Source organism: Fusarium coffeatum (genome assembly GCF_003316985.1).
Source record: "Fusarium coffeatum strain FIESC_28 chromosome Unknown BRIP53273_contig_51, whole genome shotgun sequence".
NCBI classification, from domain to species: domain Eukaryota; kingdom Fungi; phylum Ascomycota; class Sordariomycetes; order Hypocreales; family Nectriaceae; genus Fusarium; species Fusarium coffeatum.
The window spans coordinates 22,840-45,705 of record NW_022157848.1 but is presented as its reverse complement, the minus strand read 5'-3'; the positions used below and the strand labels follow the sequence as shown (position 1 = coordinate 45,705).

The following is a 22,866-nucleotide window of genomic DNA, read 5'->3' as shown; positions in this document are numbered from 1 at the left end:
GCGCCGACGTCTTAAACCGCTGTGATTTTTGTAGCTAGTGCGCTGTTAGGGCCCGATTACGATAAAAGAAGCAATAATCCCATTGTGAGAGAGGTTACATGACTCCAGTCCCCCTCATCGCTATCTAATCGGCCTGGGCCGCTTCAGGCTTCCGGCTCCAGACTACCTTCTGTTTAAAGTACGAGTGGATCTTGGGCGAAGAAATCTCACGACGTAGGTGGGAGACAAACACAGTGACCTCCGGTTCAGTCCAGCCTAAGAGAGTGGCCATCTGCATTACACTTCCCTTCGCATCTTGGTTAATGGCAGCTTGCGTGTACTGTCCTATGCTCCGCAGCTTTGGATCTTTCGGCCAACCGCCAACGGGATTCTAGAAATGGTTATTCGTTGCATCGCTAATTCAATCGATGTAATACTTGCCTTGAAAACTCTTTCTTCAATTTCAACAAATCCAGCCTGTCGCATAGCCTCTTCTTGTATACTGTCCTCATAGACCGTAAATGGTCGGCCGATCTTGCGTCCCCCTTCCCTGAAGAATCGACCCCATTGATCCAATGGGCCGCCTTCAACGACCGTACCGTCATCACTTTCAAAGCATGACGACGGCTCAAAGCTTTCGATGTAGCCGCCGGGCTTAAGGGCCCTATAAGCTTGTTGGAAGAGCGCCGTCCAGTCCATGATACTGCCAAGCATCCAGCGGATGTGCACATAGTCAAGAGATTCTGGCTGGAAGGTCCATTCCTGAGTGCAGTCGTCTATCTGACTATATCGGAGGTCATTAGCGTTTTACTTAGAGTGTATAAAAAGCCAATAGCTCTTACAATTCTAGGTTCGGCGGTACCCAACTTGGTTGGATGGGCGCTAGATCAGTCCCAACTACTGAGGCATGTGGAAACATATCGGCAAATTCGCTAGAGTGCTGTAAGCATATTACAACTAAACCTGATTTGATTCCAGGGCTACTCACATAGCCCAGATTCCTTTTCTCCTGTCAGTCTCTTAACGGTGTTGACATTATATACAGTACTTACCTGTGCCAGTTCCAATATCTACAGCCGCCTGTCGAGATTTTATCATCAATAAACTGTTCATGACGTTGTTTCAGGGACCATACCTGTATGTTCTCTGAGATTGGTGCCAAGTAGAGCTTATCACCCATCAAGAGGGTGAGCACCTGATGGCTAGGGGATATTGATAAGTTGAAGCCCCAAATTGCTATACAAAACTCACTTAATGTCCATAGCTTCCTGACTGGTTTCATCAGTAGGCCCCCTGTTCCATGGTTAGCTGTAAGTAAATACGTTTCTTGAAATATTAACAAACCAATAATCAGCATTGCCCCGGTCGCTGTGGTACGATCTGCCATGGATTGTCCTGTACTCCAAGATGCTGGAGCTTAGAGATCCTGTTGAGCTGGCATTGTCAGATATGGTCGATTCAGCATCACCTCTGTCGTTGTCCTCCTAGAGAACAGGTTAGCTTATCGGGAGGTTAAAGATTCTGAAATATCTGGTACCGCTTACTTCGGGTAAAGCCGCCCAATGTTCCGGAGGAAGAAGACCAGTCTCGCCGTGAGGGGATCCCGGATGACGAGGGCTCGCCGATGTCGATTTGGGTGACACCTGACGGGCAGCTTGATCGTGAGCTGTCAGACTAGACATCTTGCTGATGATGTTTGAGTGTGTGGAAGAAGAAAATGGGAATGGTATGATTGATGTTTTTATCCGGGTGTCGAATGAGGAGGTAACAGTATGAAGGTTGCTATGCACTGTACTGTTATGCATGTTGGTTCAATACACGCCCGCTTTTGCCAAGGTTGTTTGCGAGTCGACCAACAAGATTTCAGTTTGACCCTGTACCATGCTATCGCATGTCGCGGGACTCTTCCGGCGTATCCCCATATCTGGAAGGTGCCTTTTCGCATGCATTCCACGCCGCATCTTCTAACCGAGTCTTGGAAGTGACGCTGGTATGATCTTTAAGTGGTTGGCCAGCTCATCTATTTTGGTAGACATGATTATAAATGAGATAGAGATAGTTATGTATTATAGTGATGTACCTTCTGATGGCGACTGCCGAGGGCGCTCAGTATATCAGGATCGCCAGTTATCTGGCCATCGTGGATTGGTTCATAACCGCAAACCTGTCTATTCAGACGACACGTTAGACGTTTGTCGACGTCAAGATAGCTTCAGTCCTGGTATAAGGGCAGGTACTATTGGAGACGATTCGTCAAGGTTGTCTAGGATCAAAGCCAGCAAAGCTAAGAGGATTCTATCCAGGTTTTCGTGAAAGGGGTAGAAGCTATAGATACAAGGCAGACTTACAGGAGACATAGATTGACTTATTTATATAACCAACGCTTCAAGAAGACTAAATGGTAGAAGAAACAGTCTAACGTCCGTATTCAATCGCTGCATCTATGAATTTAATGTGATTTTCATGTGTAACTACAGTGCTAAAAAGCTCCTTCTTACTGGCTGTATTCCTGCTGATCGATGTGGCTGTCTGTGGTTCGTTCAACTATCGGGTGTTTCATACCATAAGTAAGTCAACGCCTGATTGGCATTTTCAACCCCTTACCCCTCATTCAATTCTTCACCCGAGTGTTTTCACATTGCCTCCGTTAACAGGTTACCTGAAACTCTCAGCTTACAGATATATTTGTCTTAATTCGTTTTGTTCATATTGCCTGCCCATTAGATTCCCTTGTGACACATCTACAGATTTGTCTGTTTTTCCGTTGGCCAGGTAATTGACAATGGCCCAGCAAGAACGAAGCCAGCTAGAATCGCTAAGCGGCAAGGTTGATGCGGCACTCCAGAATGTACCAGCAGGGAGGCCTCCGGAGGCCGCTTTCCTCGAAATCTGGCAGGTTGTTCAACCGGATTACGAGAGTATGCGACTAGACGTGCACCGGTTCCTTTCCCGTCTTGTCGATGAGAAGCACGTACAGGCAACTGTAGCTAGTCGCACAAAGACTCTCGAGTCTATCTCCAAGTCTATCGACCGGCGTAACGATGCCAAACTAGAAAAGCAGAAATACCAGTCTCCTCGAGAAATATTTGCTGACTTGCATGATCTTGTCGGCCTCAGAGTGGTAGTTGACTACCCACGCGGTCTAGACCAGTATTTCCACTTGATTGAGGAAAGCTTTCAGGTTGACAGATTCAACGCCTTTTCCTCGGAACGGACCATCAGCCAACATTGGATTCCAAGATTTGGAGCCTATGAAACCCGCAACTATCTACTGCGCTTGAACTCGAGTGAAGAATTTGCTCTCTATGCTGGGGTGCTCTTCGAAATTCAAATCACGACGATGGCAGAAAGCCTATACAACAAGCTATCCCACTCACTCCTTTACAAAGCACCACAGGGCGGATTATCACGTAAGGACGAAATGGTAATCGACATGGGACATGGAGCTGCTCTGCTCTATTGGATAACTATTGCCTGTATGGAAGACAGGCTCGAGGGGAATTTCGAAGAAATGGATCCGAGAAGCAGATTCCCACCATCCGTTAGAGACCTGGCTGGGTGTGAAGATACAGTCATGAACCTGGACGCCTTGGTTGATTCCACGCCCCTTCTCCCATCAACCTCGAATCATGTAACGTCCCGAGACTATCTTTTGGAGTCTTTTGAAGATATTCGACGCTCCAGCATCTCTGGAGAGAGTATTGCAGAAAGTATTAGAGAGAAACTAGGGTAAGTTACATTCACTACCGGACATTACAAGAGGAAAAGTACTAATGGATATATGTTGAGGCTTGACCAGAATCGATTCAGTTGTTTTCCGATTCTGCCCGATGCTGTCAATGAAACTCCGCAGAAACGTAAAGGTAGAAATAGAGGCTATATCGAAGGACTTCTCGCGTGTGCTTACCCCCAAATCCTGCTCAACAATGAGGACTTTGTCCAGAAGGAGCCAGAAATCTTTTTCTCTCGAGCACTACTCAACAACTACTTCAGACCTTTAGTCACCAAGCTCCTTCACTGCAATTGCCATGAATGCAAAAAGTCTAGAGATGGCTGTATGGATCACTTATGGCTTTTGGACAAAGAACGCCAACTTCACAGACATCCATGGGTCCTCGGCTTTATGATTTACCTTGGAAACCTGCACTACATATGGTATTGGATGAAATGGGATCTTTTTGATACCAGGGGAGAGCTTCAGGTCTCCATTATGGACGACGAGCGTTTAGAGACGTTAATAAAGTCAGAATATGGTCGATCGAGTTTCGAGGAAGCCTACAAACGCGCCAGGTTAATGTTCTACCCGACGACCTTCGAGATTGAAGATTATGAGACCTGCCCTTACCGGGAACTTCCTGACTCCTGCAGATTCCCTTATCTGAATAAAGAATCCATATTAGGAAGCGGGTTCTACAAGGTCGAGATACTCCCTGAACATCTAAATAAAAAGATGATCGATCTTGTTAGGGAAAAGTACCCGGCTTCAGGCACGAATGTCGGTAGCGAGAGAAAGGTATCGCACATATGCAAGTCACTTGTTTCACGTCTCGTAATATTAACACTGGCCAGCTCCTATTTGCGTTGAAGTCCGTCAGAACCAAACCTTTCTCGCCACTGCGGAATATGGAGCGGAATGTGCTAGACATGGTCTCACGAATCGAAGGGCCGGCTTCAGACAATACAATTACTCTTTTGTTCACATACACATGGAGAGATCGCATACATTTCCTATTTCCATACGTCAAGATGGACCTGGACCATGTGTTGCGGCACAAGATGTGTCCCCAAGATCATCCATCAAAGCTTGAACCAGGTGAACAGCTATCCGAACACTGGTTATGGCGACAGATAGCGGGTGTTTGCTGTGCTTTGAGCGTCTTCCATAGGGAGATGAAGAATCCGTTCCCAGATATCAGCGGAACCGTCATCGGAGTACACTTTGACCTGAAACTGGCCAATATCCTTGTTACTGCGGATGGGAAACTCAAGATGACTGATTTTGGACAGTCGATTATTCGAATCCTTGGTGAGGGGGAAGATATGACCATGCCTCATAATCCAGGAGATTTTCGATACGCAGCCCCAGAGTCTCGTCCAACTCTGGGCTACGTGAAGGATAACCCAGAAGATATTGAGGTACTTCTTAATTACGATGTGTGGTCGCTGGGATGCATCATGGTCGAGGTTCTCCTTCATATGCTAGATGTCCAAACCCTCGAGGCATTTGACCAGGCACTCGGCAAGGTAAAACCGGCCGGGTTCTTCACAGGCACCGGCCTGAAGCAATGTGTCAATTCATTATTGGAAGACGTTCGACATATATTCCGCAATAGCGCTCAGAGGTATTATATAGCAACGATAACCGACCTCATTCGCGCAATGCTGCGCCACGATGTAAAGGGCAGGCCGTATTCGTGGCAGGTTCTTGATGAGCTTCAGAGAGCACAGATCATGGAGCTGGCTATACCACGCGACCGAGTCACTCTGGCGGTGGTGCAGTACGAGCTTAAAGACAGAGTAGGCTTCCAGGAGCTGGGGTGGAACGATGGTCACTCAGCAGTCTCATTCGCAGACAAGTGAGTTCTTCCAATTAAATGTTTCACGCTTGCTAACCCTGAGCTTTTCTGTAAAGAGCAGGGATTACTCTCGAGCTGATTCATCAGCAAAAGGGGTATTCAGAGTTGAGAAGACTCTGCCGGATTCGACTTTTTCGGAGAACTACCAGACCAAACCTAGCACCAGTCGAGATTGCCTTAGTTTGGGGGGTCCAAATACCAGGAGGAAGTGTGGATGTACACCAACGAAAATGTAGGTATATCGCCAACACCTGAGCCGAACTATCGAAACTAATGGTTTGACTTGTAAATGCAGTCCTACTACCGAGATTGTGCTTTTCGCCAACCTACCTTTTCCGAGGTGAGACAAACGACAATGCAAGGTTCGAATGCAGACTCTTTCACATGGTGTGGCCTCCAGCTCGACAAAAGTCATATGACCTCGCATTCGTTTTCGAGTTTGAAACCCTTCAAGGCAAGTCGTTATGGCACTCTTCAGATCTTCGCATGGTCTGACATTCTAACCTGGCTCAACACAGATGTTTTGACGTTTCAGGGTACACTTATGGAGAGGACTATTTTCCCTCCTATCAAGTAACTATCATGACGCCATGCTAGATCAAGCTAACTTACTAACAAGATCGACAGTGCTTCAGTCAAAGCGATGAAACCAAAGAGACCGAGCATCTGGTCAAAGGAACGTCAGTCACCTGTCTTCAATCAACGAACATCGTATATTCAGTTGTTGGCCGGCAATGACCCGATATACTACGGCACTCCTGCAATGAATATCGATAGTCGTAAATTCAGAGCTGTCTCCATTCCAAGCTCCATTACCCCAACCACAATCTCATCAAGTAAAGATGAAGACGGATGCAGGACAATGGTCATTTTCTTTGAAGGCCTAAGCCCTGTGGTAATCGCCTGTACGTTTTAAACACCTCCACTAACCTGCTATAGCCTACTAATAGTGCTATACAGTAAACGACGACCATGAGGTGTTCCGTGCCAGTACCTCTGGTGGTAAAGTCTATGTCAGTATCGTAAACCGCCGGGGTCACGAATCCTATTCAGTCAGACAACTACCAGCACACCCGGCGTGGCAGTCTCAGAACTTGAACGAGACACCGCATACACGGTCGTCTATTCTGCTCGAGGCTAACTATCAAAACATTTCGAAAGCGTACAACAAGGAGTCCTTCAAGATGGAGGGTATTGAAATCGTCCTGGAAAGCTTACAGGGTGAGATTGTATATACTACCTCAAGCTCCTTCATTCTGACCCACTATCAGACTTCCAACGCCTTTATCAAGGAATAGGTACCGAGTGGGAAATTGATTAACAGTACCGGTAACACCATCACCAGATGCGATTAGTAAAGCACAGATAATGGGAAAAGGATAGATAGTCGCTGGACCAGGCGCTTCCTTGATGCCATGGGGCTTTTCCTACGCTACACCTCTTTACAACTCTTCCACAGTTTAGCTAATATAAGATTGAAATTGTTTCATTGGTTGAGCTATATTATCAACAGTTAGTTCCAACTTCCTGTCATTTGCTCTTTGAAGCATTTCTCCCCTTGCGCATTTCAACCTTGTTAGTCAGACTGACGGGATGGACACATTGTCATAGACCTTCAAGTCACCTGTTTACACCGGGGCCTAACCAACCTGGCAGGCCAGGGTTCAAAATGGAAAAGGGAAGCTTAAAAGCCTGGATGGAATAAGCCGAGAGAGAAACATACCTACAAGAGTCTTGAAGGGGTATCCAAGTTGGGAAGGTGTTGAGAAATGGTATATTCCATCCCAAAATATAATTCCGACGTCAGTCCCCCCACTCATCAGCTGGGTTATAAGCTAACAGAGTTAGAAACCTAATTCACCAACTACAAACGAGCAATGGCTCGTCTTAAATTGTGCTGGTTTGAACAGTACGACTTGATAACTGACCTTCCAAATCTCGAAAGGGCCTCACCTTCTAAATTTCCATGTACTGGGCTTTTGGCGGATCAAGACTGAAGAAATCTGCTTGGACTAGACTTCAGGACTACAAGCACAACTTATTTCGTGGTAAAGAATAGTCGAACCACGACGTTTCGCATTGAATACGGCCTACTTGTGCGCCGGGAACTACGGGCAGATTGAAGATTGTAAATCTTTATTTAAGTAATAATAGTCTGTTTGTTACAGGTTTGTCTTTGTAGTAGTCAGTCTTCTATCTATGAAACGTATAGTGTTAGAGCAGGGGAAGGAAATACGCCCTGGATAGTGTCCTAATCAGAATCATATTAAATCAGAAGTATACCTGTTACAGTTTATCGCACATTTGTTGTTTAAAGCGTTACTATTAGACTATATACAATACGTATTAGTATCGGCCTCTAAGCGCACCAAGCTCTGCCTCTAGATCATTAACCTCAGCTGCCAAACGACCAGTCTCCTCAAAACCTTCTTTGATCTGGTTTCCAGAGTCCTGGATGATCAAAAGTGTTGCAATATTTAGTGTCAAGCCGGACACATACGCGAGAGGAATGCTAGACGGCGGGCTCCATGCATAGCCCACAGCACTTGCTACACTTGTCAACAATGACGTGGCAAGCATCGTGTAAAAGACCTTTGGAAATTTTGTCTTAATTTTGCCTCCCTCGCCCTTGCGCAAGATTGGCTTGACGATGACGTAGAGCCCAGCGAACGAGGAAACGCACTGGCTGAGTGTGGAGTAGAAGTTACTGTCCAGTGCAGGAATACTTTCTGGCATTTCGCAAAGCATAGTTGAGCAGATAGCTAGCGGCAACGCTGCTATAAGTATCAGTACCACGGGAGACTTCACAAGATTGAAAAGTCTGGTCCAGTGATCCTCGGCACGCTTGGGAGAGGCCTTGGCTTTGCTTCGTGACCTGCACCATCTTCTCCTAGGGACGTTGATTGTATTTGCTTCCGTGGGATCTCCGGCTTCCGTCCGGCTTCTCCCAAATGATGTCCTCTAGACGATGCCACCTGTTGGAGGTGGACTCGAACCACTGGCCCATGACTGGGGACGAGACGTATGGACTATTGAAGAAAGGTACTTTTTCGTCCCTTCTCACGGTAAGCGATGGAACAATGAGAACTCGGAGAACGGTTGTATTTACCTTGTTTGATTCGCAGCTCTTCGGCTTTTGCCGTACAGTCTGAGATGCCCTTCTCGAACATATCGAATGTTTCTTGTGCCTTCAGTGTAATCTCAAAAAGGCTTGTTTCGGCAATCTCGTCAATCTGTCTGAAGGCTTCTTTGACGGAATTGGTCATAAGCAAAATTTCAGCAAGGTTGGATTTCAGGTCACTGGTTTTGTTGTCGATCCAGTCACCGCCTTTGGCTTTACTCTTCCAGTTATCGAAAACGATGTTCCATGCATACTCCAACATCCAGTCGAAATATTGGTGCAGTCTACTTAAGACGGAAGAGTATTCCGAGTTCAGGTAACGAAATGCTTGACCACCATGGTCTTCCGGTAATGCCAGAGAATTCAATAGATTTGTGAGATAGTGACACTGCAGAATCACTTGTGGGAAGGCAATTGAGATGGAAATCTCAGTGAGTTCCTGTTGCGCGTTTCGTGTGAGATAACAAATCGTTGAGCTGATCACCTTCAGAACATCAACAGCGTCAACATCGACCAGCTTTGGATGCTTGTCTCGCATGAAAGTCAAAGCTTCGTCTTTCAGCCTTTTGGCCTGGTCAGAATTCGCTGGCTGAAGTAGTGGACTGCCATCGTTTGTACTGTCTGAGCCTTTGCTCGTTGTGGTCTCTGAGATCCTTCGATGTAATTCGACATCCATCCTGTCAATAGAATGGAGCGCACGAGATAGTAAAGATCAAGCTTTTCCTCAAACGAATTAGATCTGGACATAGAACAGATACGAAAGGGGCTGAGGGGTCAATCAAGCTAGGTAGGCCATTCACTTCATTTCAACTTCGACTGGCTGCTGGTTGCCTCGCAATGCATACGTGCCCGAGGCAGACAAGGCATTTCGGCGGTCCAGTATGCGTACGTGAGTATTTCGAAGCCTTGACTACGGGTTGAGAGGCCTACAGATCTTTCTTTGCTTTTTCCTCTTTCAACCGTACGGTCTGGACAACCCATAGGCCTACGTGCATCAAACCACGACAGAGGAAGTAAGACAGTGGTATGGCGTCCAATGAACTTCCCTGGTCAGCCACAGCGGCTCAAATGGCAGTAACATGGCTTTGTCCGTCTTATTACGGAAGGCAACTTGGAAGGCAGTTTTTGCTTTCGTGCCTGTCTTTAACTTTTACCTTGTCTAGACTATACTGAAAGCGACCGGAGAGGACCAATAAACAGGCAAGCGATGAGAAATTAGTAGGTTAGAAAGGTCCAGGTCTTGTCTTCTACTTGGACACTGGAACCCTAAGTTCTTTAAGATAGATAAAGCTTATATAGCTTAATCTTCGGTTTCACCTTAAATAGTAATTGTTATAATTAACAGAATTAGTTGAACGATGAATTAAAGGAGATCACCAATTACCTTTTACCAAAGTAGCACATTATCTATTAACCGAGTTCCAGTTGCTTATCTCTCTCTTATCGCGGCAAAGCACGTGCTTGGTTGTGCGCAAGAGCATGATTGGTAGCGTAGACGTATAGCTCCACCGGGTACCCCGGGCTCTATAAAAGCACAGCATTGGAAAATAAAGACGCTGGTGAGCTTACGATAATGATATTGCTTCCCAATAGTCAACCTCCTCAGTACTACACTAGCTAGCGTACGATTGATAGGGAAAAAAAAACCAACGTGCTCTTATCCACCTATTAAGTTATACAGAGCACATTCACTGTTTTATCTCTCCTGCTCTTAAAGGACGTGGTTTCTAATGCTCGGATCTTACCCTATAGATTCATAGTACTAAGATGCGGCAAAGCGGTAGTTCGTCTTGAAGCTGCTGCGGAAAAAGCCCGATCTACCCCCCCTGCCGTTCCACCATTCCGAAAACAGAACGCTTGTAGATCAGCTAACTAAGCCCCGGTCGTCAATTGACAGGTGAGGACTACAACACTGTAGGGGTATTGTGCAAGGTCTCACTCAGCCACTTGAGTCTGACTATATATTGACATGGACAACCTGTCCCTTTTAGCACGGAGTTAGAGCTTCCCGTGACATCCTTTTCTTAACATGTTGAGCTTAATCCGATGTAACTAAGGACACTACCCAGCTTTCACTGGTCTGGCATTGAGAGTCTTGGAGCTGCTTCAGCGGTACTGGGCTTTATGGAGACAGCAGTCAGTCTTCTCGGTCGCTTGCGCGATGCTTACAACCGCCAAGCCAAACTTGCTACTATATTGGATACTTAGAAGCAGGAATTGGCCAGCACGAGAAATACCCTGCAGACTTTTAGAGATAAAAAAGGACTATAAACACCAGCACTCACTTGCGAGTTACGTTGAATTGAACGTTTCGGTAGTTGTCAAGCCCACAAAGACCTTCAATAAGGAGAAGAGCGGGATTTATGAATTTGCTCAGCAACTCCTTGCACAGGATCCTACATAATCTACGCTGGCAATAAATTCTATACTCCGTAGACGATTCGTGCTAGAAGGGCTAGGCACGCCAGGTACTCGGAAAATTAGCTGTAGGGTTGGCTGCTGGGAAAATACCTTCAAAGGGAAAGATTAACCGGGAATAGAGTGGAGATGTACAGATGTATTCCACTTAATTGGTTTGAGAGCAGAAATAGATAAGATAAGATAAGATAAAGTACTCGGCAGTGGCAAACTCCTACGCAACGTATACCTAAGAGGCGTTAGTTAATTTATCAGGTTTTCTCCTATCCTTCCTTGAAAACCCAGTACTTAGCTGCTGCAAGGACCAAACCCTATCAATCATGACCCCGTCCTCTACCAAGTTAAGATCGCTGCTCCCACGATCATCAGAAAGTCCCGATAAAGTCACTACCCCTAGCGACATCACGGGCCTTCCGCCGAGGCGTCGAGTATCTCGTACCAAAGTCGTGACTGCCTGTCGACCATGCAGGAAGAAGAAGATCAAGTGTGACGGCGCTCTTCCACAATGCGGTGTTTGTCGGTACAAAATGCGAAGCTGCGACTACCCGACCGAAGAAGCTCTCGTAGGAAACCTCGTGAAAGAGCAAAAGACCCTGCAGGATAATGTTGAATCTTTCACCACGCTGTTTAGATATCTGCAGGACAGACCTGCCAGTGAGGCTAACAGTCTGTTTGAGCGCATTCGCAACGGCCTGAGTATAGACTCTGCTCTTGAGTTTGTCAAGGCGGAGGGAAACAACTCGACATTGGCTTACCGAAATTCACACACCGCCAAAGTGAAACCGACTCAAGAGACTAAGGATTGCAACGTGCTCTTTGGGAATGACACCTTGTCTATCGAGGCCTCAGCGGCGGTTGTCCAAACTCTTCGCCATGGCGTCGACTGCTTTTTCTCCTACCTTGGCACTATGTTCCCGATCTACACAAAGTCCGAAGTCGATTTGATCATGAATACATTCCTCGCAAGCGAGCCAAGCCCAGATGATATGGTTGACAAAAGGGTTGCTTACGGTGAGCTGCTGGCGATTTGTGCACTGGGACTTCAATATGACAAGCAGACTTCATCCAGCGTTGGTGCGAACATCTGTACGCAATTCTTTGAGAAGGCTCAGTTGTTTGTGGATTACGTCCTTGAGAAGTCGCCGCTACGTGCTATGCGGATATGCTTCTGTCTGGGCTGTTACAGTGTCATTGCCAAATCATCTCTGGCTATAACCTACACAGGTAAGGTCTTTCCGAGGCAGGCCACAAATAAATCGCTCACTTACCTTTTTCTCTAGACCGGGGCATCCTCATCGGGTCATCAACAGGATTAAACGTAGGGGAAAGACCCTCGTACCTCTCGGAAAGTGAATTCAAGGGATACATCAAGACCCTCAAAGCAGTCATCACTGTGAGAAGCTGGGTCACAGCCACTCTTGGGCACATTCCCAGTCCGGAGATCTCACGGTGCATTCATGTAAGCCACTCCGCTGTCATTGTGTCTCCGCTAACATCTCTCAGGAAACAAGGGAGCAGATGGATGATGACAAGCTGGACTGCACGGGAGAGGATGACGTGATAGACATGCTCCAGCAGAAGATGGCCCAAATAACAGTCCTCAAAGCCAACATCCTCCGAACAGCGGCATGCTTCAAGGTTCTATCCTCGGCCGTTCTAAGACAAATGCACAACGACCTCGAGCTATGGCGGTCAAGTCTGCCTGTTTACATGCGACTCGAAGCTTTGGTCCAGTCTCCGACAATCTCTCCCGATCAGCGACGTGTCACCTTCTACATGCACATGTTTTACATGTCGGCACTGATTCTCAAGGCTCGAGCCTTACTTGCTACACAGGGAGAGATCGTCACTTGCTCAAGGGACTCGGAAGCAACATCGGCGATAATCCAAGGAGTTCATGCGGCGCGTAGTTCAGCGAGACTACTGGCGCTTATACTTGATGAAAAGGCCGTAGTGAAGAATTGCTGGTTGACCATGTAAGTCTCTATCCACCCCGTCTTATCATTTGATCCGGCTTCGAGTTGCTTCTTGATCGCACACAAACCTTGTTTGATTTGTACTAAAATCAGAAACAGATATCAATGCTACATTACATGGTTAACACTGAACTACACTGCTGTTAAAAGCTTCCTTGTAGGCGGTGCTAGCCTTTTTCGGCAACAAGATATAACGCTTTCAGACAAATGTGTTGAAATTCTCAAGCTCTGCGCTGCCAGGGACAGGATAGCACACGCATTCCATGTTCGGATTTCTGAATATCAGGACATTCTCAAAGATCACCTACCAAAGATAACTGCCGATCAAGTTGACTCTGCAGCCTTCGACGACGATTCACTTGACAGCTCCTACCTCTTCGCCCAAACCCATGGAACTGCAGAACTTGACCGGCTGATGCAAGAGCTCTGGGCGATGTTATGCTATCCATTGAATCTCCTTAAGGGAAGCAAAGAGACCAGCATTCACTATCCCACCATTGTCGAAGCGTCTGTGAATACTGATATCAACTTCGCTCAGCATCTCGCCTTATCATTTGGAAGGGCTGACGATGATGGGCCCATTGGTCTATCTCCACGTTCAAATAGTCCTAGGGGTAGCGACGGATTTGAGAAGGAGGTCGAGGGTTATGTGAGTGGATCTGTGCCTTATGAGTGGGAAGTTTTGCCAGGGATCAAATGCGCCAGGTTTGAAGTTGAGTCGCGATGCAGCGTACAAGCTTGAACTTTACTGAATCAGAACTCCTTTTTTGCTTTATTCCCTTCTTTACCACTTCGTCAGGTGCGCTATGTATGAGAGGACTTCTCTGCTGCGTGCTGCTGCCTATTCCTACCCGTAAGCGCTAGATCAACTGCTGAGTCATCAACAGGATTCCTCGCACGATGGATGCCTAGGCTTTTATCCGAACCAAACAGGCTCCATTATGTCCCTCCATCAATATTTAAACACCAGTTCCGCTCTCTCCCCTTCACTCTTGACCTATATCCTCAAAACACAACATGCCAGTAACACTCTCAATCGTCAACCACGCTGCTACAGCTTGGAAAGGACCTCGGGTCGAAAGGCTCGAAGACTTCATGGAACAAGCATCACCTACCGACTACCGTCGTTGCAAACGCATCATTCAGACCTCCCTCGACACCGACCTCCTTCAAAAAAACCACATAACCCCCTCTGAAAATGGCTTCGTATATTCTGCCTGCCATGCATACAGCCAACATCACCACCTGACCATTCGCCCCGAAGACGTCTGGTTCGCTATCCTGACTCAGATTAGCTTTTTCATCAATGCCAACGCTGAGGATCTGCGTTCCTTCTTCGTCGAACATGATGGTCAGAAGGAGCTTCGGATTAAGATGGTCGGGACTCTGGAGACTGTCGACTTTGGTGATTTCGCTCAATTAATGACGCGTCTTATTACAAAACATGTCAAAGACTCAGAACTGGGCGATTGGGTCATGCCCAGCTTTTCGACTACAACTGATACCGATCGCGTGGTTGCCTCTGTTCTTTTCATGGGTGCGATGCAAAAGTACTTTACATATTTCTGTGACATCCATTGCGGCATTCCGTCTGTTACACTCCTGGGGGAGGTTTCGGATTGGCAGACCATTCTTAACAAGCTTCCTATGTTAGAAAGACTTGGGGATGAACCTACTCAATTTGTTGAGATGCTGAGGCCTATCTTGAACAACATGATTCGGTCCTTTCAAGAACCCGAGGATGCAGAAGTCGTTCGGTTCTGGAATACCATTGCAACACATAATGTCATGGGAAGCGGCACTGATTACTATACCGGGTGGATAACTGCCTTTTGCTTCTGGGACACAAAGGGAAAGGCCAAATACCGGTCTTCAAGAAACAACGTTAGCGGCGTGAGCTACCCTACCGTCCCTGTCGACGAGATACCCGTTGGTTTTGCCCGTGTGCCGGTCAAGATTGATAACCATGGCAAGATAATCAGCAGTAACATGGTTGCTGGCTCGTTTGGCATACAGGCGATGACAATTAACCAAGAAACAGCGACAAGGGGCATGTTTTCGACCGACAGTCTCCCGGCGATGCAAACCAACGACGTCCCCGGCTCTCAACAAGGAGAATCTGAGGTCTCGACTTCTGATTCAGAGCTAACTAGAATTCAGCCTTTTTCTGGATGGGTGATATATGAAAGTCAAGCTGAACAGCCAACGAACGCTCGGAAGGAGAGGGGATGCTTCGCGCCCCCTGTTCGTCCAAGAGAGCGCATTGCAAGGGTGAAGGCGGAAGTCTCCGAGCAAACAATTTCTCCGACTGGCCTGTCAACCCAACCGCTGAGATCAAGACGGAAAATTAATATGGACAAATTTAACCTTGACGAGGATGAGGACGAGTTTGACTTTGACGAAGAGATAGCTGTTTAAAGAGATATACCAAGGGTTAGAGATGTCTTGATACATGATCTAGAGTATATTTGATAAATAAAGGACGCGAGGTAGCCGGCAGGGGTTAAAAGAAGGTTTAATACTTTACTGATAGTAGTTGCACCCTCTTATTATGTTACAAATACTTATACTACATTTAATATTGTAAACTTAGAGTATTTATAATAGAGAAAATTGATATTTTCTAGTAAGAATTATTCGGAAGATCTATATTTAGATTAATATTTATAATACATTTTAGGATGTCAGAAACCTGTGTAAGTGACAGCCTAGACTTTATCTACTGGTCTTTTACATAATTGCTATCGCCGATCGGCTGACTTGCAACACCCCCAGGAATGTCCAGGGGAACACTCGTCAAGAAGGTTAACCACCGATCATTTTCATTACAATGCTCTATCATGGTCTCAATATCGAAGCTCTCGTCTATGGGCATACCCCAGCGACTTGGAAACACCGCATGGAGCGTGACTCCAGGTGGGCGTTGGCTGGACTAAGCCTAGTAGGCCTCAATGTCACTTGCGACCGCAGAGAACTGGTTCCCTTAATTCCATAGTACTGTCTCCTCTCATGTCTTAAATACTTCTGGTATATGTCTGCAGGCCCTGAAATACGTTGTACAGGGTGGACGACTACAATAACCAATCTAGTCTACAACCATTCAGCTTCATCGCTACCAAGTGGCTTTGGCATAATATCCCACGATGGCTCAGCATCCTGTACACTGACGCTGTGCTTGACGGCTCTCATTTCTCCGAAACCAGTTTGGCGTGTCTCCAGATACTCCTCCACATCAGAAGGCTTCTCGTTGTCGATAGCTTCAAATCCTGACTTTCCGGGGTACTGGCCCATGCTGCGCAGATACTTCATCGTTCCAGCCAGTGACACGTCGACACGGTAGGATCCCCCTTGAACAGACTGTCGGTGCAGAGCTGCCATGACGCCTGAAGCCAGTAGATAGCCTGAAGCATGGTCTAACGCTTGACAAGGTGTTGGTCGAGCTGCTTCACCAGCGCCATAATGCTCAGCCTCGGAGACATTCATACCTGAGCACGTTTGCACAAGAGAGTCGTAGCCACGCCTCCCCGACCAAGGTCCCTTTGGACCGAAAGCAGATAAGCAGGCGTAGATTATACCCGGGTTCAAAGCCGCTACTTCATCCGGGCCGAATCCTTTGGCCGCTAGACTACCAGGACGGAAACCCTGGATGAAAACATCACATGATTTGATGAGTTCTGTCAACTTCTGGTGGCCCTCAACGTTGTTGATATCGATATGAACTGTGCGCTTGCCTCGAGCAACATCGGGATCTGTCTTTGGCAGATCTGGAAGGGTGGGAGAAGTCACCCAGATGACATCAGCGCCGTGAGCGGCCAAGGTTCTGCCGGCCACGGGTGCGGCGATAACTCGACTCATCTCGACGACTCGTAGACCTCGAAGGCATTTGTCGTTGCCTGGTGTAAGACGAGGAGACAGACCAACAGGTCCCGGAGCAACTCTTGTCAGAGAAATAGGGAAATCGTCGATAGCTCTGGATTGAGGCAACATGTCCCATTGTTTGTACGATCTGAGAGCATAAATCGCCAAACGGGATTCTAGGCCGACAGTCTCCAGATCAATACTCGCCCAATCTTGTGTTTTCTTGGTCACGTCGATGCGACTGGCAGTTTTAGGTAAGCCTAACAGCTCCAACGTCCCATCCCGATGATTAGGAAACGAGTCATGGATACGAACATGACCATCCGAAGTCTTGTGTAGACCTCCTATTGTACCCCGAGTAGTGGGTGCAGGCTTCCCTTCAAGTATGTAAAGCCTCTCGGACTTGAACTCGATGACGGAGTGCTTTTGGGGCACAGTCACCTTTGGCACGGGAGCTTGATTTCGTAGAGAGTGGATAAGAGCTGCCAGCAACCCCGAAAGGGCTATGGTGCCTTGCGCTAGGGATCCGATTTTGTAGGAAGAAGGAACTGCTGGCTTTCCATTATCGCCGGGAAGTTCCAGAGATGTAAGGGCGTTGGGAGGTAGCGAAAGACCGTTCCATATCTCGTGTACGATATCACGAGCAATAAAGTTGGTACGATCGGGGGCAGTGTTGGTAGGTGGTGCAACTTGTCCGTCCAAGGGGTCTGGTGTTGCCATGCCCTTAACGCCATCGGTCTCATGGGTGTGGCTCAGGCTGCTGGACTCGGGAACCTCCATCTCGGCGTTGATAGTGTTTTACCTGGATGAAATGAATCGATTGGATGGAATAAGTGAGAATGGACAGGTAGTATGCAATGTCTACAAACTGTAGCAGTCGCTCAACAATATCGCCGCAGTCTTACTTGGCGACCGAAATTAATGCCGAGGGAATTGTTGCTCGGCATTTTCAGTTTGACCCGGAAACCGCCACTCGGTACTCACCATAATACCCCGTCACTGGTGCCGGCTACCTAATTTGCGGGGTAAGGTCTCCAGAATATCACCCCACAAACTTGACATAGACTAGTTACGGCAGCTTTTATGAACAGAGAAATAGCGGATATAACCCAAATAAATTACAGTGTAAAAGTAGTACTAAGAAGTAGATAATATTATACTCAAGCGAACTGGCCAGCATTGCAAGCCTTCACAGTCGAGCCTCTCATACCTGGGACAACAACCCCGCCAGGTGTGCGGACATTCAGACTGTTTCCAGCGCAGCCGCCACCATTAGCCCAGAGGTAGGTAAACGGAATAGCGTCACCCTTCTTCAACGCGATCGGGAAAGACCCTCCCCTCCAAAGGTTCGCGTTCTGTCCTGTTCTCGTTCCCTGAATAGCCCAGGCTCCCTGATTCCGAGAATACGCCGCATCACCAAGCCAAAGATAGCCCCAGTTGTCAATAGTGTCGGGTACAGAGAATGTGTAGGTTCCTGTCTCCTTGGCGTAGAAGTACGCGTTGACAACAAGGGCTGCTTGGGAGTGGTCGAATGTTCCGCTGCCAGGCAGGGTCATGCTAGTGCATGTACTGAACTCGAGCGATTGCGTGTAGCCTGATGACAAAGGGTTCTTGCCCTTGAAGTAATTGGTCGTAAATCCATCATCGTATATATTAGCGTTGAAGGGGCAATTGAAGCGACGGTAATAAATGTCGTTGTTGTCAGCGAATGTAGTCTCGACGACCCAACCTGTCGTTGTACTGGTTCTCTTCTCGGTCACTGTTGAAGTCACAACTTCAACTGACGTAGTTGTAATAATATCGGTACTAGTTCATGTTAGTCTTAAATTAATGAAGAGCAGTAGGTGGGTGACAGCATACTATTCTTCAATGGGAGTGACAACATCAGTGGAAGCTGTGATGAAGGTTGTAGGTTCAATAGTCTGGGTAATAACTGTCGTGGTTGTAGGTGCCTCAAACTCGAGACAAGAGCAAATATCCGATGTTTGGGCTTCACTCCAGTCGCGCGGCAATCCCAAAGGAATGTCGGCGGCGTCATCGCTTCGTTTACTGGGAGTACCACTGCCGCTATCGAAGGTGGGTACAGGGGTTGTGTAGGAGTAGGCCGAAGAAAGACACGTAATTGTCTCGACGGATCGTGTGGAAGTGACGGTTGCCTTTGACCACTATCACAACAAGTATTAGTACATATAGTATAGAGGATGTAAACCATGCTTACCTCGGTTGTGGTCGTGAAGTATGTTGAGAGCACAGTGACACCATCGTATCCAGTTTCAACGCGGGTAAGAGCATCCGCCGTGACGGTGGTGAGGTCGACTTGGTAAACGTTTGTGGGATCGGTAGTCTCATACTCGGTACTGTAACATCAACGTTAGCAGCTGATTGAATAAAGGAAGAGTCAGTGAAGGATGACTTACACGGTGTGAGTTGGCATGGACAGGTAGCTGACGCAGAAAGGTGAGGCAGTCGGGTCAAAGGCCAGGTTTGAGATCACGGCAGGATGCTCAGCGCAGAAGTCGGCCGTGGTTGTTGCACCTTCGGTGATAGTGTATTCGGTCGTGGAGACATCAGTAACGGAACTGGTGAGCTCTGTGGTGAGTGTGGTTGCTGGCTCCGTTGTAGGCTGGGTCGTTTCAGTCGAGGAGCCGGTGGCCTCGGTCGTGACAGTTGGAGCCAGTTCGCTTGTTGGTTGGGTCGTTTCGGTGACGCTGTAGTCCGTAGTAGAGTCATCAGTGAGAGCATCAGTGGTAACGCCAGTAGCAATAGTGCTCGCGGAGTCAGTAGCCGTGGTATCAACTGAGAAGGCCTCAGAGGTGACTGTATCGGTGTTGGAAGCTTCAGCATCACTAGTCTGCGAGACCGACACGAGGCTCTCTGAAGTGGAAGCAGAGTCAACACTGGTCACTGCGCCGGATGTAGCAGACTCCACCGCAGTCGACATGGAGTAAGTCGGCAGCTCAATACCAGATGTCACGGTATCAGTCTCCTTGGTTGCATCGGTAGAGGATGCCCCGGCAGATGCAAGCGCAGACGTTCTAGCAGTGACTGGCTTACACGGGCTAGCATAAGCCGTGCTAGCCGCCACAGCAGCCAACAAGACCTTCTGAAGAAGCATTGCAAAAAAGAGTGACTGGAAACAAATGAATGTACGGGAAAGAGCGACTGCGTGAGAAAGAGTGACTGTGCTGGTGGGAATTAATTCTTTGTGGGAAGTGCAACGTCCTTTTAATCTCTATGAACCTTCAGCTCTTGAAGCTGAATGTAATTTCCGAAAGTCTTGTTTGCTTCCCAGCTTTTGGAGTCGGTGACATGGTTCCTGCTGGTGAGACCTCAATAGCGCTGGCACTAGTGGAAATATTTGCTATTTCCATCAGCCCATCGGTCGTTCCCGCGAAAGCCGCAGTGTGCTTTTAAGCTTATGCTGTTGGTGAGTTTCTTTTTGCTGTATTGCCACGGTCTAGATTCAATAGTTATTGGATTATTGGCAATAGCGTTGGATTTGTCGGACGTTCTGGAGCTGTTCCTGCGTAAGCGAAATTGGACGCTAGGATCTATCCGTGGGTCCGGCGATCAGATCACTTTCAGCCGTTAGCTAGATACATGTACTACGCCCATATTGTCACCTTTTTAGAGGTAGCTATTTAACAACCGAGCGTTATAGGCTTTGCGCCCCGATTTTCATTCCACCGCGATTGGCTCGATGAAATGCTTGTCACAGGTAAGCTTTCCTCCATTCCTGGGTAACCAGGTGGACAGCGTACAAGCTCTTCCAACGTATGATACCAATCGGAACACAGAGCTCAGATTATTCTTTTTCCTACTGTGTTTTGCAGTTAGCAGGCGCAGCTGTTGCACCGATGGCTTATCACTTTCTATCAACAAGATGCTCATATGATACGGTATGATCAAGATAGTGCAACGTAACCAATATCGTCTGCTTCAAACTCTGTTTGGTAAGTCTTCTTTCCTCTTTGTCTCGCGGCATCGTAGGGAAGTGCGTCTCACTATGCAAGTTATGCTACTCAACCCGACGGCAAGAAAATTGCTTGCGGATGACATCTCCACTTTCGAACTCCTGAACCCAGCTATTTCTATTTGAGGCTTATCTTATCAGACCGTGGTCCTTTACTATACGCGGCATGTTAACATATGCTACAGCTGTTAAGTTCTGGAGGGTATTCTTCCAAGATACAAGGAAATGAATTTATCTACCTAGTAGTAATTTGAAAACAACTTTAAAGCTTCTTTGATCGAGCACATGCCGCGTTGGTCTTCCAAAAAGCTAGAATGAAAATATTTGCCTTTGCCCGATAAAGGACTTCAAGAACTAGACAGCAATCGCTCGACATCCATTTCGTTACCATTTGGCGCTTTCAATATTGTGCAGTCAAAGGAATATAAAGTAAGGCTCCTTCTTGTATCCAAATAGCTCCGGTGGGTAAGCTGATAACAGATCTTTCTTGGAATTTAAAAGGGATACAGGGTAATATGATTAGACTGAATTGGGATACTGCCATCATCCACCAGCTTCGGCTGTAATTAACGCGACCAGTAGACGAACCTGTTTGTTCGTTATCGTCTCATTCATCCTCGGGTTCGGTTTATTGTTCGCCACAACTGCGTCTCCGAGCATGGTCAGTGAACTGTATCACCCAAAGGATAGATTTACAATCACCGCCATCTGCAACGCCTAGGAAGAAGCATCGATTCTGCTATCCTTGAACTCTCACCTGAAACAGTTTAGTTAGTTTCTCAGTGCGATTGTGGCCGCATGGATCACCTACGGAACTCGAGTTATCCCAAGTACATGGTCATGGAGAATCCCATCTCTTCTCCAGTTGGCTCACAGCATTATCCAAGTTTCGACTATCTGGTTCCTTCCTGAGTCACCCCAGCCGCTTAATTCGAACGATCGAGGCTAAGAAGCTCTTGAAGCCCTTACAAGATACCATGGAGAGGGTGAGAGAACTGAATCGGTGAATTTAGATTATGGGGAGATCAGAGTGGCGATCGAACAAGAAAAGTGTAAGTGATGCGTCCTTCGATACTGGTAAGATTGCTGACAACACCCAGCGTCCGGTAACACGACCTGGAAATCCATGGTTAGCACCAAGGGTAACCGCTATCGAATGTTCCTTGTCGTCTGTATGGGTCTGATGTCCCAGTGGTCCGGCGACGGCCTTATGTCTTACTGTAAGCCCCACCTCCAAAACAAAGAGGGGGAAGTACCTGACCATTGTACTCTTAGATCTGTCTCGCGTCATGGATACGGTCGGTATCACTGACAAGAAGACCCAGGCGCTCTTCAACGGCCTCATCAACATCTGGAACTGGGCCCTCGCCCTAACTAGCGCCTTCTTCGGCGACCGTGTCGGCCGCCGCCCGCTCTTCCGAATCTCTACAATCGGCATGCTCTTGGTCTTAACGGGATGGACCATTGCTTCTACACGCTTTGCCGAGACAGAAGCCAAGTCAGCTGGCGTCGCGGTTATGGCGCTCATCTTCATCTACGAAATCTTCTACTGTATGGCATTCTCGCCTCTTCCTGTTGCATACTCCGTCGAGGTGCTGCCGTACTCGATCCGTGCTAAGGGAATGGGCGTTTATGTCCTCGCAACAAAGTGCGCTGCTTTCGTCAATCAATACGTCAACCCAGTTGGCCTGGAAAATATTGGATGGAGATACTACATTGTCTATGTTGCGGTTTTGGTCGTCGAAAGTTTCATCGCATATGGCTGGTTCCTTGAGACCAAAGGTAAAGCCTTGGAAGAGATCGCTGTTATATTTAATGGAGAGTCTGCGGATGTTACCGATATTGCCATCAAATCGAAGGGTGTTAATAACGATATACCGAGAACGTTCGAGAACGAGAACGTTGATCTCAAGGTCTGATTGGGATACTGCCAAGTTTAATCTAGGTATAGCGACTGCATGTTGA

The 22,866-nt window shown here is 47.3% G+C and overlaps 9 protein-coding genes across 9 annotated transcripts; 5 read left to right on the top strand and 4 right to left on the bottom strand.

Annotated features, from left to right (window-relative positions):
* Positions 1-124: 124 nt before the first annotated feature.
* On the bottom strand, positions 125-1,661 carry FIESC28_02350 (uncharacterized protein; the record flags this gene model as incomplete). The annotated part of the gene is made up of 9 exons (XM_031156500.1): positions 125-324; positions 417-763; positions 822-911; positions 968-980; positions 1,032-1,059; positions 1,115-1,181; positions 1,231-1,272; positions 1,324-1,463; positions 1,524-1,661. The coding sequence occupies 9 exons, from the start codon at positions 1,659-1,661 to the stop codon at positions 125-127; spliced, it is 1,065 nt and encodes a 354-aa protein (XP_031019451.1).
* A 1,100-nt stretch (positions 1,662-2,761) lies between these two features.
* FIESC28_02349 (uncharacterized protein) lies at positions 2,762-3,712 on the top strand (the record flags this gene model as incomplete). Its single annotated transcript, XM_031156499.1, has 1 exon — positions 2,762-3,712. The coding sequence occupies one exon, from the start codon at positions 2,762-2,764 to the stop codon at positions 3,710-3,712; it is 951 nt and encodes a 316-aa protein (XP_031019450.1).
* A 1,013-nt stretch (positions 3,713-4,725) lies between these two features.
* On the top strand, positions 4,726-6,853 carry FIESC28_02348 (uncharacterized protein; the record flags this gene model as incomplete). The annotated part of the gene is made up of 4 exons (XM_031156498.1): positions 4,726-5,496; positions 5,851-6,128; positions 6,183-6,460; positions 6,516-6,853. The coding sequence occupies 4 exons, from the start codon at positions 4,726-4,728 to the stop codon at positions 6,851-6,853; spliced, it is 1,665 nt and encodes a 554-aa protein (XP_031019449.1).
* A 1,048-nt stretch (positions 6,854-7,901) lies between these two features.
* FIESC28_02347 (uncharacterized protein) lies at positions 7,902-9,352 on the bottom strand (the record flags this gene model as incomplete). Its single annotated transcript, XM_031156497.1, has 2 exons — positions 7,902-8,332; positions 8,665-9,352. The coding sequence occupies 2 exons, from the start codon at positions 9,350-9,352 to the stop codon at positions 7,902-7,904; spliced, it is 1,119 nt and encodes a 372-aa protein (XP_031019448.1).
* A 2,062-nt stretch (positions 9,353-11,414) lies between these two features.
* On the top strand, positions 11,415-13,812 carry FIESC28_02346 (uncharacterized protein; the record flags this gene model as incomplete). Its single annotated transcript, XM_031156496.1, has 4 exons — positions 11,415-12,318; positions 12,375-12,553; positions 12,598-13,070; positions 13,221-13,812. 4 exons carry the CDS (start codon positions 11,415-11,417, stop codon positions 13,810-13,812), a joined length of 2,148 nt encoding a protein of 715 aa, XP_031019447.1.
* A 275-nt stretch (positions 13,813-14,087) lies between these two features.
* Positions 14,088-15,488, top strand: FIESC28_02345 (uncharacterized protein; the record flags this gene model as incomplete). The annotated part of the gene is made up of 1 exon (XM_031156495.1): positions 14,088-15,488. One exon carries the CDS (start codon positions 14,088-14,090, stop codon positions 15,486-15,488), a length of 1,401 nt encoding a protein of 466 aa, XP_031019446.1.
* A 672-nt stretch (positions 15,489-16,160) lies between these two features.
* On the bottom strand, positions 16,161-17,708 carry FIESC28_02344 (uncharacterized protein; the record flags this gene model as incomplete). The annotated part of the gene is made up of 1 exon (XM_031156494.1): positions 16,161-17,708. The coding sequence occupies one exon, from the start codon at positions 17,706-17,708 to the stop codon at positions 16,161-16,163; it is 1,548 nt and encodes a 515-aa protein (XP_031019445.1).
* Positions 17,709-18,088: 380 nt separating this feature from the next.
* Positions 18,089-20,043, bottom strand: FIESC28_02343 (uncharacterized protein; the record flags this gene model as incomplete). The annotated part of the gene is made up of 4 exons (XM_031156493.1): positions 18,089-18,734; positions 18,789-19,093; positions 19,147-19,285; positions 19,346-20,043. 4 exons carry the CDS (start codon positions 20,041-20,043, stop codon positions 18,089-18,091), a joined length of 1,788 nt encoding a protein of 595 aa, XP_031019444.1.
* A 1,516-nt stretch (positions 20,044-21,559) lies between these two features.
* Positions 21,560-22,820, top strand: FIESC28_02342 (uncharacterized protein; the record flags this gene model as incomplete). Its single annotated transcript, XM_031156492.1, has 5 exons — positions 21,560-21,562; positions 21,623-21,671; positions 21,915-21,953; positions 22,002-22,121; positions 22,177-22,820. 5 exons carry the CDS (start codon positions 21,560-21,562, stop codon positions 22,818-22,820), a joined length of 855 nt encoding a protein of 284 aa, XP_031019443.1.
* Positions 22,821-22,866: the final 46 nt, after the last annotated feature.